At 42.9% G+C, this 14,080-nt stretch overlaps 1 protein-coding gene across 1 annotated transcript; it reads right to left on the bottom strand.

Annotated features, from left to right (window-relative positions):
• Positions 1-420: 420 nt before the first annotated feature.
• On the bottom strand, positions 421-13,030 carry LOC112267263 (galactose-3-O-sulfotransferase 2). Its single transcript, XM_024445509.2, has 4 exons — positions 12,780-13,030; positions 3,944-4,054; positions 2,382-3,186; positions 421-2,051 (listed from the first exon to the last, which is right to left on the bottom strand). Exons 1-4 carry the CDS (start codon positions 12,851-12,853, stop codon positions 1,023-1,025), a joined length of 2,019 nt encoding a protein of 672 aa, XP_024301277.1. The 5' UTR covers positions 12,854-13,030; the 3' UTR covers positions 421-1,022.
• Between the last annotated feature and the right edge of the window lie 1,050 nt (positions 13,031-14,080).

Genomic DNA, 14,080 nt, shown 5'->3' with positions numbered 1-14,080 from the left:
CACCGTGCTTCTACATCTGCATTGCTTGCTGTTTGGGGTTTTAAGCTGGGTTTCTGTACAGCACTTTGAGATATCAGCTGATGTACGAAGGGCTATATAAATAAATTAGATTGGATTTGATTTGATTCTGTATACCACCCCTACCTTGCCACAACACAACTGATTGGCTCAAACGCATTAATTAAGAAGGAAAGAAATTCCACAAATTAACTTTTAACAAGGCCCACCTGTTAATTGAAATGCATTCCAGGTGATTACCTAATGAATCATGTTGAGGGAATGCCAAGAGTGTGCAAAGCTGTCAAGGTAAAGTGGCTACTTTGAAGAATCTCAAATCTCAAATCTATTTTGATTTGTTTAACACTTTTTTGGTTACTACATGATTCCATATGTGTTATTTCATAGTTTTGATGTCTTCACTATTACTCTACATTGTAGAAAATGGTAAAAACAAAGAAAAACACTGGAATAAGTAGATGTCTCCAAACTTTTCACTGGTACTGTACATAGGCCTACTGTACTACAGGCCTTACCCAACCCCAATCAGTTTAATCAATAGGACCACGTATGTGCCATTCAAACTATAGTACACCCCAAGGGTTCATATTCTAAACCTCAGTGTGTGACAAGAGCAAGGGGAGACATTAGATGAGAGGGTTTATGAGATGCTACTTCCAATCCAACCAGTCAAGGCAGGACAATCAGCCCTGTTGCACTCTCTCTCTCCTTCCTACTCTTCATCTTCCTCCCCCAACTCCATCCCCTCCACCCACAGAGGTCCAGTATCGTTGGATAGAAACACTAGAGCTTATCCTAGTGCCACCAAAGTCAGCAAACTGGCCCTATGCACTGCAGCCAGCCAGAGTCAGCATAATGTGCAGCGAAACGTCCTCACTGTACAGACAAAACAGAGCCATTGGCTGTTCAGCTGAAAAAGACCCCTGTGCTCAGCATCAATGATGAGCTCCTGTGGATTTGGATTGTCCCATTAGTCCCATAGTCTATGTTAAAAGAGCCACACCTCAAGGCATGTTTCTGTCACTTCTATCTGCAGTGATTTTAGACAGGACAGTTGGGCAGGGGTCATTTTGGTTCTGGGCATTAGGGTTTCTGGGTCCACTCTTGGCTGTCCTACTGTGTCGGGCCTCCCTCACCCTCACCGGCCCAGCCATGGCTGCTTTGTCTGGGCTGACCTTGGCTGGACCAAGCTGACGTTGTGAGGCGACCAGTTTGGCGGCCTGTCTCTGCCTAGTGGCAAGCTCCGGGAACTGCTTGGTGTAGAGAGTGTCTGTGTACTGCAGCTCTGGAGTGATCAGGTTCTGACAGTGTGTTTTGGTAGGCCCGTCCAGCCCAGGGTTCAGGTTGTAGCCCTGGATGATGGCCGCTCCATACTGGAAGGGCTTCAGCCCTGCATCCTGTACCTGCGACGGGTCCACTGCACCACCATCCTTCAGGCAGGTTTTGGCTAGTTTGGCACGTTGCTCCCGCAGCCGAGTCACCTCCCGCCTCATCTCCTCACGCCCCACAGTAGTGTCCACGCGTTGCCAGAAGGTGGCGTTAAAGTGCAGGTAGAGCCGCCAGTCAAGGGCGTTCCAGGCTCTGATCTTGTCAGCGGTGTGCGGGGAGAGCATGTTCCGTGCGCGCTCGCTCCGGCTGTTCAACTTGAAGGAGACGATGTCGTCAAGAGACCAGCAGAGGGCGCGCTTGAGCAGGATCATGGATTCGTCAAAGTACTCTGAGATGAGGATAAGGTGGAAGTCCTCCTCGATGGCGCCAATGGCTGTGGCGGCCCGCGTCTCTAGGTCTCCGGGCGTCTCTGTGGCGACATTGTTGTCGAAGCCAAAGTCAAAGGTCAGGATGTTACGGGCGTAGTGGTTGTTGGGCAGGGATGTGTTGTAACTACGCCAACTGTTGTCGAGGAAGTCGTCCAGGCTGCGGACCTTGTGGAAGGCGGGAATGCTCTTATAGTAGATGAAGATGGACTCCATCATGGCAACAGGGTTCTTCAGGATGGAGAAGTAGAATGTGTCCTGGGGCATCACCTTCCTCACCTAAGACACAACAGGAAAAGACCAAAACAACAAGAACAAAATTAGTTAGTTAGTGATGCCTTAGTCACCATTTAACAATTATTGGTTTAAAAAATCTTATATTTTCCAGGAAAAAGATAGTAGTGAAATTCAACTTGTGTTAGTCTGAACCTGGATATTATCTATGATGCAGTGGAGGCTGCTGAGGGGAGGACGGCTCATAATAATGGCCAGAATGGAGCAAATGGAATGTTCTGATACCATTACACGAATTCCGCTCCAGCCATTATCACAAGCCTGCTCCCCAATTAAGTTGCCACCAACCTCCTGTGCTATGATGATAGAACTCACCTCTGGTGGTCTGAACCTCATGTGGTTGCACATGATGTGGAACTTTTTGACACTGTGGCTCCTAACTCCCTCCACAAAGTGTGAGGCGAAGAAGAAGGGATAGAACAGCTGGCTGTGCATGTTCAGCGGAAGGGCGAAGGTCAGATTGCGGCTGTCGCCATAGCGATACAAGATGTTTAAGATGGTGCTGCTGGCCGTTTTGTGCGTCTTTAGAAAGACGATGTGGTTCTTCGGCCGACAGGTGGAGGTGGCAATCCCCGGTTTCACCTCGCTTATCACCCCGGCAACTACAGAGTTGGTGCCTAGAGGGGCAAGGCTGTTTCTACTCTTAAGCTGATTGGTTAAGGGGACCTGGAAAGGTTTGTGAGACAGGGTAGATACCACTCTGATAGCTTTGTGGCCCAGCTGGAGAACCACAGACCCGGGAACCCCCAAATGCAACTCATCATCACCCAATGTGACTTTGGGCAGGGCTGCCTTTACTGCTAAAACTTTACCCCTTTCCTCTTTCCTGGAGTCTTTGACCTTATTGAAAGTGTTTGAGAGCTTTAAATGTTGGTGATGCACCTGGAGTCTCCTCTCCACTCCTGGCTCATCTCTGCCATCTTGATGTACTGCTACCTTCTGGTTCTCTTTGGCCGATTGTTTAGGAGCTCCTTCCTCCTGTGACCTCACTTCCTCTTCTACGACAGGGGCGTGCGAAGAGCGCAAGTTTTCCCAGTCCCTCTGCTCAGTTGGGAGCGTTCCCTGGATCTCGATGGTAAACCGCACATTCAGGAGCTTCTTGCTCAACATCTTATCGTTCCTGAAACCAAACAGAGTGTTAGACTACAGTTAGCCAATCACTGTCAGCCTGTTTCAAAACAATTATCCGGAACAGAGAAGTGGAATGTAAAAGCGTATTAGTTTCACCAAAGATAATTCACCAAAGATATATTAACAAGATAGCCGAGTAACCAGTCTAACAATGGAAATACAGTACATGTCCTCAATGATTGAAGCCAGACGCGATCAGGTAGGACCATTGTAGTCAATGAGAGGGCAGATACGCATGTGAACCACAGTGGTTTTTCTCAAAGTTGCCGGAATGCCATGTGCATCCACTTATATCAGCACATTTGTAACAGAATATACATTGCAAAACTTCTATTCAATCAAATGAGCCTCAAGTAATTCGACATTCTCTCATAGTCCTCCATACAAAAAAATACAAATCCTCCCGCTTTACCTCTTCCTCTCTGCTTTCACTGCCAGTAATATCAATCCAGGTAGCGTGAATATCTGATGTAGGATCTTAATTTGAGCTCGTTTTCTACAGCAGAAAAACTATCCTGTAGCAACAGGATGTGATTAATTAAGTGGATTATAATTCATGGATTTTTGTAGGGGTTGATACATTTTTCTGAAGGGAAAATCAAGTAAAACATGTAGAAATGGAAAAAACAAACTTCAGAAGCCTCATTAAACATCAAATATACTACAAGTTTTACATGAAAGTTCTCCTGCAACAGGGTGCTCAAATAGAGATCCTACATATGTAAGTACAGTAGCACCAGACTCACCTGGACTGCCAGACGACTCCTAGGATCTGGATGGCCACACAGAGCACAGTGAGGGCCATGAGGACCATCCATAGATAGCGTAGGGGGCTACACAGCAGTACCTTCAGCCACCTGCAGGGGGAAGGGGGTTCAACCACAGGAACCACATTAGAGTGTGTAGCGTCAGACACAGAAATACTACCGACAACAGGACTGATTCTATGGCTATAAACTCATTTAGAGAATCTCAGGGATATTATGTGTCTTTAACTCAATTCTAATCTCATTCTAAAGCTGTAACTTCCCATTTTAAAACCATAACCATAAAACCTATTAAAATGAGTACTGATCCATGCGAGACTACAGAAATGATGTCTGTATTGTTGGATGTTTTTTCTTGAGGCTTAGAGGCCATGAATAGGGTGACTGCAGCGCATGTGTTTGTGTGCACATGTTGTATGTTAGAAGGAAGCGAGAATCTGTAACGGTCTCTTGTGGTGAAGTAGAGTCGGACCAAAATGCAGCGTTGTGATGATTCATGTTATTTTAATAAAGGAAAATTTATACATGAATAAAACTACCAAAATAATGAAAATGTGAAAACCGAAACAGTCCTATCTGGTGCAGAGACAGGAACAATCACCCACAAAACCCAACACAAAACAGGCTACCTAATGGTTATGGTATGGCTATGGTTCCCAATCAGAGACAATGACTAACACCTGCCTCTGATTGAGAACCATATCAGGCCAAACATAGAAATAGACAAACCAGACACACAACATAGAATGCCCACCCAGCTCACGTCCTGACCAACACTAAAACAAGGAAAACACATACGAAACGATGGTCAGAACGTGACAGAATCTCAATGATTTACAAGACAATCCAACAGCAGAGTGGAACAGTGATTCACACAAGCTCTTGCAATGTTTTCACTTATCAGGTGGCTACACAATGTACTAAACATCCTCTTTGTGGGCTAGTGTGTGTATTTGCATGATTTCCAGAGTGAATCTGATCTGTTTATTAAAACATACAGCACAAGCTCTGTGTGTGTGTGTGTGTGTGTGTGTGTGTGTGTGTGTGTGTGTGTGTGTGTGTGTGTGTGTGTGTGTGTGTGTGTTTCTGTGTATGTTTCTGTGTGTTTTACAACTATATTAGAGACATCTGGAACAACAGACTGACCTTGTCTTAATAAAAACACATCTGCCTTCGCACCTGAATGATTTCCAGACAGACAGCAGCAGTTCTACCTCCCTCACACTCTACCTCCCCCCCTCTCCCTCCCTCTCTCCCTCCTTTCCTTGTTTCCTATCTCTCCGGCTCCTCCTATCTTCTCTCACACATCCACCTGCTACTGAGTGTGTGTGTGCGCGCGCGCATGCACACATGTTGTATGTGTGGTACATCTGTATATGTGTGTGTGTGTGTATGTGTGTCTGCCTGTGCATGTGAGCATGAGTATGTGCATGTGTGTGTGTGTCCCTGAGCACAGTCCATAAGTGCAAGCTGCCGCTACACTGTCCCTCAGTCGCCCCCAGCTGTTTGTCAGTGTAGTACATTAGTCTGGCCACTGCGGGGTTGAAGCATGACGCACACAGCACCAGAGGCAGCCAGCCATCACTGATGGGTCATCATCAAGACATGGGATGATGATGTCACTGTGAAGCTAGCTGATTGACTCAAACAGGCATGCCACCACCATTACTAAACAACACAGCATATGACCCATTATCCTCTAGTTCAGTTCCCCCCTGGAAGCAGTTATTGGGAAAACTCTGATTGGCCCGTGTCACAAATGGAGGAAAGGCAAGCGAGACAAACATGAAAATACCAGGGAAAGTAGTTGCTAGGCACATCGTATAACATTTGCCCTTAGTATACTGCTACACACCATCCTCCCTGTTTGTAGTGGTTTTACATTGAACTCTGTTGCACATTGCTTGTGCATTGTGTCACTGACTAAATATGTCCATGCTAATCCAGTGGTTGTGCTACAAACATGGTTTGCGTTTGTCTGGGAATCTGGTTTGCGTTTGTCTGGGAATCTGGGGAATCTGGTTGGCGTTTGATCTGTTTTGTGAGTGTACTTTCCCCTGTGCATGGATAATTCCCCTACGACACAATCAGAATAGGGATGACGTTAACGTTAATGAATAATGGAGTGAAACCCTATGAAAGAGCTGGTTGTTTTACCTTTTACACATTGTGTTGTGTTACAACCTGATTTTGAAATGGATTAAATGTAGATTTCTTTGTCACTGGCCTACACACAACACCCCATAATTCGTATTTTATTTATTTAAACAGGCAAGTCAGTTAAGAACAAATTCTTATTTACAATGACGGCCTACCCTGGACGATGCTGGGCCAATTATAAACCGCCCTTTGGTACTCCTAATCACTGCCGGTTGTGATACAGCCCAGGATCGAACCAGGGTCTGTAGTGATGCCTCTAGCACTGCAGTGCCTTAGGCCGCTGCACCACTCGGGAGCCCCTGTCAAAATGGAATTAGGTTTTGAGAATTTTTTACAAATTAATTAAAAATATAGAGCTAAAATGTCTTGAGTCAATAACTATTAAACTATTTTACTATGGCAAGCCTAAATATGTTCAGGAGTAAAAATGTGCTTAAGAAGTCACATAATAAGTGAGATGGACATGATTTTTGAACAACTACCTCATCTCTGTACCACACACATACAATTATCTGTAAGGTTTCTAAATTGAGCAGTGAATTTCAAACAGAGATTCAACCACAAAGACCAGGGAGGTCTTTCCAATACCTCACAAAGAAGAGCACCTATTGGTAGATGGGGAAAAAAATACAAAAAAGCAGGCATTGAATATCCCTTTGAGCATGGTGAAGTTATTCATTACACTTTGGATGCTGTTTGAATACACCCAGTCACAACAAAGATACAGGTCCCCTTCCTAACTCAGTTGCCGGAGAGGAAGGAAACTCTTCAGGGATTTCACTATAGTAACAATGGTGACTTTAAAACAGTTACAAAGTTTAATGGCTGTGACAGGAGAAAACTGAGGATGGATCAACAACACTGTAGTTACTCCACAATACTAACCTAGTTGACAGAGTGAAAAAAAGGAAGCCTGCGCCGAATAAAAAATATTCCAAAACATGCATCTGGTTTGCAACAAGGCACTAAAGTAATATTGCAAGAAATGTGGCAAAGTAACTCACTTTTCTGTCCTGAAAACAAAGTGTTACGTTTGGGGCAAATCCAATAAACCAATGACTGAGTACCACTCTGCATATTTTCAAGCGTAGTGGTGGCTACATCATGTTATGGGTATGTTTGCAATCTTTAACGACTGGGACATTTTTCAGGATAAAAAAGAAACAGAATGGAGTTAAGCACAGGGGAAATCCTTAAGGAAAACCTGGTTTAGTCTGCTTTCCACCAGACACTGGGAACTGAATTAACTTTTCATCAGGACAATAACCTAAAACACAAGGCCAAATCTACACTGGAGCTGCTTACCAAGAAGACAGTGAAGACAGTGACCGAGTTACAGTTTTGACTTAAACCAACTTGAACATCTATGGCAAGACAGAAAAATGGTTGTCTAGCAATGATCAACAACCAATTTGACAGAGCTTGAAGAATTTTTGAAAGAGTAATTGGCAAATGTTGCACAATCCAGATGTGGAAAACTCTTAGAGATTTACCCAGAACAACTCACAGCTGTAATTGCTCCCAAAGCTTCTTCTACAAAGTATTGACTTTGGGATGTGAATACTTAAGTAAATTATATATTTTTGTATATCATTTCCAATACATTTGCCAATAAATCTAAAAATATTTTTTCTATTTGTCGTTATGGGTTATTGTGTGTAAATGGGTGATAATCTTTTTTTTAAATACATTTTGAATTCAGGCTGCAACACAACAAAATGTGTAATACGTCAAGGGGTATGAATACTTTCTGCAGGCACTGGATAGGTAAAGGTATATTAATCTACAAATATAATTTTATATCCATCTTAAAAGATATTTTCCCCATTTTCATTAAGTTGATGATATAAGCTTGAAGCCAATTTAAAAAACAGTACGGGACTTGAACCAGGAAGTAGATGGGACTTTCATAGGGTATAGGACATAGGAAAGGATATCACAGTAGATTGTTGGAATTCTTCCAGGAGAGAGAGAGTGCAATCAAAGTCTGTCCAAAGTCATGGTAATTACAGGGGAGGAAGCTGCTGTACTTAAGTCGGAGTAAACATTCTGGTGACCTTTTACCCCAAAGACATTCCTGTCTCTGCCTTCAGCTGAAATAAGATATCAGGTTTGGATATGTCCTAATGAATTTTCCATTTTACCAGACACTAGTAACATTAATGACAACTACTCTCTCCACATCTCCCTCCCTCCCTCCATCCATCACATCCATCCATCCATCCATCTCTCTCTCTCTCTCTCTCTTTCTCTCTCGCTCCCTCCCTCCCTCCCTCCCTCTCATTCTCTCTTTGTCACTTCTCCTCCTTTTATTAGGTTCAACTAGTAGTGACACATTCCCTTTGTTTACTGGCTCTTGAAGTTTGCCAAACTCTAGAGAGTAATTGTGTGTTCTGGGCCAAGGCACATTGTTTTGCCACAGAGTCCTGGAAAGCGATCGCTAGCTATGGACTAGGCTTGGATACAAATACTCTGTCTGACTCCACACACACACACACACACACACTCTCTCTCTCTCTCTCTCTCTCTCTCTCTCTCTCTCTCTCTCTCTCTCTCTCTCTCTCTCTCTCTCTCTCTCTCTCTCTCTCTCTCTCTCTCTCTCTCTCTCTCTCTCTCTCTCTCTCTCTCTCTCTCTCTCTCTCTCTCTCTCTCTCTCTCTCTCTCTCTCTCTCTCTCTCTCTCTCTCTCTCTCTCTCTCTCTCTCTCTCTCTCTCTCTCTCTCTCTCTCTCTCTCTCTCTCTCTCTCTCTCTCTCTCTCTCTCTCTCTCTCTCTCTCTCTCTCTCTCTCTCTGCACACAAACTACACTCCCATACAAACACACACACACACATCGACCCACAGTCTACAGCCCTGTGGTCACATCCAGTTCCAATGCACTAAATAAAAACACACACTTTGAGTCTAACTGAAGGGCCGTGGCACGCCCAAAATCCATTCCACAGAGAGGGAGAGGAAGAGAGGGAGAATAGTTTATTCAAAAGTTGTTATACTAATAACTGAATTTGATGACATTTCTACATAAGTCACATACAGTACATGTAAGTCACTGAAGACCACCGATGTCCACGTCTCACTGAAGACCCTTACAGGGCAGCACAGTCGATACTAATCAAACTACATCACTACACATCAGCACAGACCAATATACACACAGCTTAGAGAAGGATAACTCATTCATGATAAGCAGACGTATGCAAACTCTAGACTATAGACTATAGTGTGATCAGCACTCTATCCAATTCCTCCACACACACACACGCACGCACGCACGCACGCACACACACACACCCTATGACAATACTTCTATTGTGATATGAGTAGTAATAACAGTCATATTGCCAAGGTATTAAATGGAGCAGCAGGAGCCTACAGTGTGCTAGATAATAACCAGGAGGCCATGGAAGCCCATGGACATGAGGAATAAATATAAGGGATTCTAACAAACATTTCAAGTTTTCCCAGGCTATGAAGACATCGGGAAATAGCCTGACCTGCCCTGCCTGCTGCACAGCTACACTCCTGCATGCTAGCCGACACACATACGCAGTACACACACATGCACGTGCCCGCATACACACACACGTGCCCTCACACACACACATACACTACCGTTCAAACATTTGGGGTCACTTAGAAATGTCCTTGTTTTTGAAAGAAAAGCACATTTTTTTGTCCATTAAAATGAAATTGATCAGAAATACAGTATAGACACTTAATGTTGTGAATGGCTATTGTAGCTGGAAATGGCTGATTTCTTATGGAATATCTACACAGGCGTACAGAGGCCTATTATTAGCAACCATCACTCCTATGTTCCAATGGAACGTTGTGTTAGCTAATCCAAGTTTATAATTTTAAAAGGCTAATTGATTATTAGAAAACACAGCTGAAAACTATTGTTCTGATAAAATAAGCATTAAGACTGTCCTTCTTTAGTCTAGTTGAGTATCTGGAGCATCAGCATTTGTGGGTTCATTTACATGCTCAAAATGGCCAGAAACAAAGACTCCGGGATGCTGGCCTTCTAGGCAGAGTTGCAAAGAAAAAAGCCATATCTCAGACTGGCCAATAAAAAGAAAAGACAGGCAAAAGAACACAGACACTGGACAGAGGAACTCTGCCTAGAAGGCCAGCATCCCATAGTCGCTCTTCACTGTTGACATTGAGACTGGTGTTTTGCGTGTACTATTTAATGAATCTGCCAATTGAGGACTTGTAAGGTGGTTGTTTCTCAAACTATACACTCTAATGTACTTGTCCTCTTGCTCAGTTGTGCACCGGGGCCTCCCACTCCTCTTTCTATTCTGGTTAGAGACAGTTTGCACTGTTCTATGAAGGGAGAAGTACACAGCATTGTACGAGATCTTCAGGTTCTTGGCAATTTCTCGCATGGAATAGCCTTCATTTCTCAGAACAAGAATAGACTGATGAGTTTCAGAAGGAAGTGAAACAAATTCTGGCCATTTTGAACCTGTAATCGAACTCACAAAGGCTGATGCTCCAGATACTCAACTGGTGTAAAGAAGGACAGTTTTATTGCTTCTTTAATCAGGACAAAGGTTTTCAGCTGTGCTAACATAATTGCAAAAGGGTTTTATAATGATCAATTAGCCTTTTAAAATGATAAACTTGGATTAGCTAACACAACGTGCCATTGGAACACGGACGGGATGGTCGCTGATAATGGGCCTCGGTACGCCTATGTAGATATTCCGTAAAAACAATCTGCCATTTCCAGCTACGATAGTAATCTACAACATTAAAAATGTTGACACTGTATTTCTACACTGTATTTGATGTTATTTTAATGGGCCAAAAATGTGCTTTTCTTTCAAAAACAAGGACATTTCTAAGTGACCCCAAACTTTTGAACAGTTTACATTCCCACAGGCATTTACAGTACATTAGATTCTCCCATATACTACTTAAGGCACTACAAGTACACTCAGACATGATCATGCATGTACATTAGCATACATTCACACAAGCACATAGCCTTGATATATTATAACATGCACTGACCATTTGCCGGCACTCTCCCTCCCTTTAACTTTCTACTTGGGGTTGAACTTTTGGTCGCTCTCCCTGCAAGTGATGAGATGGTCCTAAACGAAGTGAGTTCTGAGAATCGAGTCCTATACGAAGGATTGCAGGCTTGCATGCTTTCCCAAGTCACATTTACATCTGGTCAAGGCTGGATCAGGCAGGTAGGAGTTGAGAAATGTTATTATCTCAACTCCTACCTGCCTGATCCAGACTTGACCAGTTAAGAAGGGAGTCGTGGTAATCTCCTTGGATGTTGATTACTATCTTATCGTGACACACAGCCCTAAAGAAGGACTTCAATGTCTTTCCGTAGGAGTAAAATATTAGTATTAGATTACATAGCAGTAGCTACTAGTGTGAATTATAATATAGCTCTTATCTGTAACAGTAAAAGGAGAATGTATAGTGGTTGATTCTGTGTCCTTGTGTGCAGTAAGGTCCGGTAGCTGTGTTTGGCTGTACTGATATCCTACAAGTTCTCCATCTTGTTCTTATCTGTAGGCTGAATTTCACGATTGTTTTTCAATCATATTCTTCAACACTATGTGGGGTTTGACTATTGGAAATTGAACTTAGGGTCACATTATACATCAGATACTGCCTGACATGTAGATTTGTACCTGTTTTTTTATTTATTTTATTTAACTAGGCAAGTCAGTTAATAACAAATTCTTATTTACAATGACAGACTGAGCTGAGAAGGTAAAAATATGTCTTCTACCCCTGAACAAAGCAGTTAACCCACTGTTTCTAGTCTGTCATTGTAAATAAGAATGTGTTATTCGATCTAGCAACCTTTCGGTTACTGGCCCAACGCTCTAAGCACTAGGCTACCTGCCGCCCCCGTTTATGACCTTTTCAACATAAATTGTTTCTTATTGAAGTTGAGTGTTTTCAATGTGCTCGCAGTGCAGTGTAGGCTTTAAAATGATGTTTTAAGAACACAAGGATTCCCCTCCGTTTTACTGAGTTAGCTATTTATTATTTCAGTAAGGCCCTAACACGCCAATTTACGCCTACGGCATCTAAATGGTCAAATTAAATAATGTATGAGCTTTGTGGATCTATTCGGTATTATTTGTCGTTGTGATTAAATCTAAATTTCTTTGAAACTTGTCAGCTTACTTCTATTAGAATGGAAATAAAATAATTCTGAACCCAAAAATATAAGTTTAACAAAATCCATTAGAATAAGCTTTCTTAACTGCCGATGTGCGTGAATGTCAACAGTGCCGTTGCATTATTTTCTCTCCAGTCTACAGTTTGGGGCCAGTGTGAATGGGAGCAATATAACTATTTAATTGAAGGAAAGAATTTGCGTCTGACTCTTATTTTCCCAAAGTATGAGCACGTTGGCATCGGTTGTAGCAACAAGGACTCTAAATCAAATCTAAACAAACATCTCATCATATGGCACACCGCTGTTAGATTTGGTTCGCTGCGAGAGTATGAATACCGGAATGTATCAGTAGTTCGCTGTTTCGCCTATTATGGACAGGCATTCATTGTGGGCAAAGCATCACCGACCAATAGCTTCCCAATGAACTATCGCTAAAGGACCGTAAAACAAAACAAAAGCCCTGAAGAAGTCCGTATGAATTCACTTACGAGGCGCATGGTAAGGATGAGGTCAGGGAGAACAGCTCGCGCTCCTTGATCGATTTCCTTGCCGAGGGTGGCATTTCTGTACCAGGAGGGGGGTGCCCAGGAACCCCGGACCTGCATGAAACTCCGACCAACCCAATTCACTCTCCCAATAACCCCGTCCCCGAGCCACTGACTCCCTAGTCCTCTTTTAGAGTAGGGTTCCCCCCGCTCTCAGCTCGGAAGTAATCCCGCTGCCGACTCATTGGCTCGACGCGCAGACATACCAAAGAGAGGGAGTCAGAAAGGGATGGAGAAAGGGGAGAGGGAGGAGGTTACAGCGAGGGGAGGAGGCAGGAGGATGAAATCGAGAACAAAGGCAGTTAAGTTACTCTATGTCACCAGCCAGGTAGTGGTCACACCGTTCTTCACAAGGATAAAGTAATTACTAGCCTTGAGGTTACACACGACCTTGCTCAGCGTCAAATGAGATTTGTAGTCTTTTTGGGGGGTAAAATGCCATTCATGTCAGATTATACTGTAAATGTTAGTAGGTTAGTCTTTGTGTGGAATATCTAGGAACATATTATATTTATGAGGTGATAGTTGTTATTATTATAGCCCAGTAATACTTTACTGCAACAGGCTTATACCATAAAACTGCTTGACTGAATACCTCCTTTTTGGAAGAAATCTGGTAACATAACTGCAATATCCATAATGATTTTTCCAGCTGAGACCCTGTATTTGAAGTGGCAACAAATACCAAAAGGTTCAGAAATGTACTCCACTGTTCCAAAATGCTATCAACTTCTTCAGGAAAAATATTTAAAAATGTTCACAGGTTGTGACAAAAATAAGAGTGTGATCATTTTGCACAGTCACAGACAGTGGCATACTGTATATTGATCAAACATGTCAGGGAGCAGTTTAATATGGGACACCATACTGTAGGAAGGGATAAAGACTAACATATATCACCATACAAAATGCTGAAAAAACGAAATGCTGATTGGTATTAAGTCTGGATTTTGACTAGGCCATTCCAAAACTTCAAATTTGATGCTTTTTAGTCATTTTCATTTAGACTTGACTGTGTGTTTTGTATCATTGTCTTGCTGCACTTCAGCTCATGGTGAAATCCCTGAGCAGTTTCCTTCCTCTACGGCAACTGAGTTAGGAAAGACGGCTGTATCTTTTTTGTGACACAATCCAAAGAGTAATTCATAACTTCACCATGCTCAAAGGGATATTCAGTGTCTGCTTAATTTTTTTGATTTTTTTTAACCTTTCTATCAATAGGTGCCCTTCGTGTGAGGCACTGG

Source organism: Oncorhynchus tshawytscha, linkage group LG14, assembly GCF_018296145.1.
Source record: "Oncorhynchus tshawytscha isolate Ot180627B linkage group LG14, Otsh_v2.0, whole genome shotgun sequence".
Lineage (NCBI taxonomy): Eukaryota > Metazoa > Chordata > Actinopteri > Salmoniformes > Salmonidae > Oncorhynchus > Oncorhynchus tshawytscha.
The sequence above is the reverse complement of the archived record's forward strand: the minus strand, read 5'-3'. Positions and strand labels throughout refer to the sequence as shown.

Coding starts and splice junctions, on each gene's coding strand:
- LOC112267263 (XM_024445509.2), bottom strand. CDS start 12,853: ATGCCACCCTCGGCAAGGAAATCGATCAAGGAGCGCGAGCTGTTCTCC. Junction 3,187..3,943: donor GGAGTCGTCTGGCAGTCCAG/GTGAGTCTGGTG, acceptor GTTTGGTTTCAG/GAACGATAAGATGTTGAGCA. Junction 2,052..2,381: donor TGAGGTTCAGACCACCAGAG/GTGAGTTCTATC, acceptor GTTGTGTCTTAG/GTGAGGAAGGTGATGCCCCA.